General features: G+C 40.2%; 1 protein-coding gene across 1 annotated transcript in view; it reads right to left on the minus strand.

The window, feature by feature from the left end:
• The window catches only part of NIBAN1 (niban apoptosis regulator 1), a 155,784-nt gene that overhangs the window by 103,304 nt on the left and 47,652 nt on the right, over nucleotides 1-4,828 (minus strand). The window contains exon 5 of the mRNA XM_007937680.2: nucleotides 4,323-4,490. Within this exon, the coding sequence (XP_007935871.2) occupies nucleotides 4,323-4,490 (168 nt within the window). The remainder of the gene's footprint in view (nucleotides 1-4,322; nucleotides 4,491-4,828) is intronic.

Below are 4,828 nucleotides of genomic sequence, written 5' to 3' on the forward strand. Positions count from 1 at the left end.
TCTGGTTAGCAGTCAAGTGCTTTAGCCATTATGCTACCAGAGCATGTATCCTAGGAAACTCAAATGACAGGCATTCTTGGTAGAGCTTAGCTTACCATGAAGGGAATGAAATTATTTCCTTCAAAGATCCTTGGGAACTTGTGACTAGACAGGATCAACAGTAGCCCAGCATGAGCTGCTAGAATGTCTAAAGACCCATTCTCACTAGATCCAGAATTCTAGAGTGAAGCCTGAGGGACAAGGAAGCAACTGGAACAGCAGACTGATGAGCCCTCATTCGTCTGGATATGGAAGACAGCAACCTCCCCCACAAGCCTTAGATGTTGTTGTTGTTGTTGTTGTTATGTGCCCTCGAGTCAGACGTGACTCATAGCGACCTCTCCTTGGGTTTCCAAGATGGTATAACTACGGAAGTAGATTGCCCCATCTTCCTTCCGAGGAATGGCTGGTGGGTTTGAACTGCCAGCCTATGGAGTCCCTGGTAGTGCAAACAGTTAATGCTCTTGGCTGTTAAACAAAAGTATGGAAGTTTAAGTCCACTCAGAGCCTATTTAGAAGAAAGCCCTGGCTATTTACTTTTGAAAAATCAGCCACTGAAATTATATGGAGTTTAAGACCATAGTCCTGTGGGACAACTCAGTTAATTGCTTAATATAGTTCATAAAGTGTATATTCTATATATCAATGTGGTGAGTAACGTCTAGGGTCTTAAAAGCTTGCAAGCAGCTATCTAAGATATAACTATTGGTTTCTATTAATCCAGAACAAAAACAAAGGAAGGAAGCCAAAGATTCAAAGAAAGTAGTCTCTAGGACTAATAGTCTACCACAGCCTCATCTGCCCTGATACCAGAAGAACTAAAGGGTGCCTAGCTACCACTACTGACCATTCTGATCAGGATCATAATAGATGGCTCTTAATAGAATAGGGGGAAAATGTGGAACAGAACTCAAATTCTTGAAGTCTAAATTTATTGGATGAGTTAAGACTAGAGGACTCTCCTAGACTATTGTACTGAGATAGATACTCTTTAAACCATAAAGTAAAATTATCCTTTGAGGTCAGCTTTTAGCTAAATAATATATTGGCTCATAAAATTAAAATATATAAATATCATTCATGAGTAATAAGCTTTTTAAAAAAATCATCTACATGAGATCAAATGGTCAAAAATTACTCTAAAGCAAAGATGAGAAGGTAATGGGGCAGGGGAACCACATTGCTGGAAATGGTACAGCCAGAATGGAAATAATGAGAATGTTGACATGTTGTGAAAAATTTAATCACTGTCGCTGAACAACTTGTACAAAATTGTTAAATAGGAACCTAATTTGTTGTGTAACCTTTCACCTTACACACAATATTATTTTTAAAATGAATAAATTAAAAGCTCTACAGAGAACATTTCTACTCTGACACCCATGGGATTGCCATGAGTAGGAATGAACTCAGTGGCAGCTAGTTCTTTTTTTATCCATAGCCAAGATGTTCCAAGACTGTCCTGTTGTCCAAAATTCAGTCCTGTTCTTCAGAATTCTAGATTGAAAAATATAATCACTGTAGTTACAAGGATGTAATTAAAACTACCAACAAATACAGAGTTGTACCCATGCAATACTGAAGAATGAGCTTAAATATGAGTCAGTTCTTTCAGCTCAGGATAATCAGTCCTTTGTGCATGAACTGGCAAGAAGTGAAAAAGTGTTCCTGAATTCATCACTTCATGACAGACCTTAAGACAGGTCCTTATCACAGCCCCAATTTTACATTTATTTCTAATATTCTGTATGTATTTTAAACAATAGTTAACTGGAAACTTGTGAAGACATCTTAGTGGTTTACCCAAGATTGTCCAGTGAATAACAGGCAGAGTGGAACAGAAAAACTGATCCAATAAAAAACACATAGATCTCTAAAAATAAATGCTACACTGTGCCGTCAAAAACACAGAAACAGAGGTGAGAAAGGAAAAACTCATAGGAGCATTGGCCCTGATAGTCAAGGACTGTTACCTACAACATTATGATGGTCCTTGGTTCTGACCAGAGCTACTGGAAATTCCATCAAGTCACTTTAAGGGTACATAAAGCTTCAGTGTGGAACAACCATTTTCTGGAAGGAGGAATGTGACTCAGAACCAAGGCAACTGACGGGACCCTCTTCTCTTAGTGCCTTTGATAACATACTGGAGAACAGAGTTGGGTTTTGAGTCGACTGAAATCTTCCATAAAAGGAGTCTAAATGCAGGCTACATAACATCCAAAAGCTCCCCAGAGAAATTCCTATTTTGTACATGGACGGGAGAATGTAGCAAGTTCCATCTGGCTGGGCAGAGAACATTCCCTGCTAGTGAAACTTCATGGTTCTTGTGTTTAGTGCCAACTGCATGTTCACACTAGACCAGGGACCTGAACACAGAGGTGTAGGCGTACTAGAAACTGAGCTAGACGGAGCAGGCAGTGCTGTGCCATTCTCTGTCGCTAAAACATCAAAACCACAAGGCAAGATATTAGTAAGGGTATCATTTTTATAAAGTCTCTAATAGTTATAAGCCAAAATTATGACTGATGTTAGTTACTCAGAGTTGCTATAGCAAAATAGAGTGACATCATCTTTTTCCATTAGGCTCCTATCAATACATAAACGAAAACTAAGAACAGGCTGAGATTTATCACTAATGACTCTCCCTCGGAGGGACTGGCCCTCTCAGGGAAACCTCAAAACTTTAAAGTAAGTATAAGTAGAATTAGCCGTATAAAGAAGTAAAGGTGCAATTGGATGAGGTGACTTAGCTCAAATGTCACCTCTTCAAAGAGGCCTCCACTGACAAGCCTAGAGTACTGGACTTCCTTCTTCATTAGGTAGTAACATCTAGTTTACTCTGTAACATGTTACCTTTGAAAAGTATCAAATGATCTTGTGTTTGTCTTCCTCCCTGTCTGAATTTAGACTCCCTGAGAGAGGAACTTTGCACAGTCCCTTATTCTGCTCCTAACACCCAGAGAGAGACTGGATTACAGTAGGCCCTCAATGAGATTTGACTGGCTGACTAGTTGCCTTTCCAACTGGCAAAGAATAACAAGTTTGATTATCTCAAACCAAAGCTTTAATAAAGTACAGAAAAATCAGCAAGTAATTCATCAAAAACATCACATATTGGGGGAAAGATTTTATATATATACATATATGTATATATACAAAAAAAAAAAAACCTCACTGCCGTAGAGTTGGATCCAACTCATAGCAACCCCGCCTTGGGTTTCCGAGGCAGTATCACCACAGAAGTAGATTGCCCAACCTTCCTTCCAAGGAGTGGTTGGTGGGTTTGAACCGCCAGCCTTCTGGTTAACAGTAAAATGCCTTAGGCACTACACCACCAGAGCTCCCATACATACATGTTGCTGTTGTTATGTGCCATCAAGTTGGCCCCGACTCATAGTGACCCCTCCTTGGGTTTCCGAGGCAGTATTATTACAGAAGTAGGATTGCCCAACCTTCCTGGTGGGTTTGAACTGCCAGCCTTCTGGTTAGCAGTCAAGTGCCTTAGGCACTATGCTATCAGAGCTCCTATACATATACATCCATCCATACATACACATACAAACATACATATATAATATTAATCAAATTCATCCTTAGAGGCACAGTGGGCTGAAGCAATGGCACTCCAATTGTGGTCCATGAAGAAGCAGCATCATTATCCCTCGGCAGCTTGTTAGAAAGCAAAGTCTCACCCCAGACCCAGTGAATCAGAGTATCTAGGAGTAGGGTTCAAAATTCTGTGTTTTAATAATCTGTGTTTTAGGAGTCCACATGATTCTTATATACCCTAATGTTTGAGAACCACTGATTGGAAAAAATATTATGTTACAAGTAACAGTGCCAATGATCTTAAATGAGTAACTTATTTAGAAATGAAGGTAGGAATAAACCAGAAACATCATAAAGATTAGGCTTTTGCTGGGGACAACTGGCACATTCTTGCAGGCAATAAGATTTTTAAAAAATCAAGAAAAAGGAAGAGAAGAAATGATATACATGAATATGCAGCCCTCTGAATCCTGCCTACCTTGTCCCCAGGTCATTGGTCCCCATTGTGTCTCACCAAGCTTTCCCAGATCTGACTACACAACCAGCAGACTATGCTCCTTGTTTACAAAACTCTTGCTTCACTTGGTTCCCCTCCCCTTCCCACCATTAATGTCCTTGAAGCAACACTCCCTGTGGCTTTCTAGGAGTCAATGTAACAGACGACTGGCCAGGACAACTCTAAAAAAGTAGTCTTCCTGGGGAAGTTGCGGGGGTCGGGGGGGAAGCCATACCATGATTTAGATGTCTGATGCAGTCACTCAGGAGCGTACTAAACTTCTTCTGGTGTGTGGCCTCCTGGAAACAGAAGTAGGCATGTCTGAGGAACGGCTGCCACAGGTACACCGGGAATTCCTTGGGCAGGACCACAAAGGGCTGAGTGTTCTCCTTCTCACTGGATGCTAAAGATTATTGAAAACACAAATATATTTTAAAACATGTCTCTTCTATTTAGAAGGAGCACTGGTGGCACAACAGATAAGTGTTCAGCTATGAACTTTAAAGTCTGCATTTCAAAGCTACCAGTCTGCTCCCATAGGGATTATAGCATGGGAAACTCCATGGGATGGTTCTACTCCATCATATAGGTTTGCTGTGAGTTGGAGTCGACTCGACAACAAAGAACATCTTCTATTTAAGACACTTATTTCCATCTAGGAAGGAACTGTTTTTTTTTTTTTTTAGGATTTGGGTGAAGATTTACAGAGTAAATTCACTTTTCATACAGCAGTTCACATAT

The sequence above is a fragment of the Orycteropus afer genome, unplaced genomic scaffold (genome assembly GCF_000298275.1).
Source record: "Orycteropus afer afer isolate SDZICR_OR568_19922 unplaced genomic scaffold, OryAfe1.0 scaffold00043, whole genome shotgun sequence".
Lineage (NCBI taxonomy): Eukaryota > Metazoa > Chordata > Mammalia > Tubulidentata > Orycteropodidae > Orycteropus > Orycteropus afer.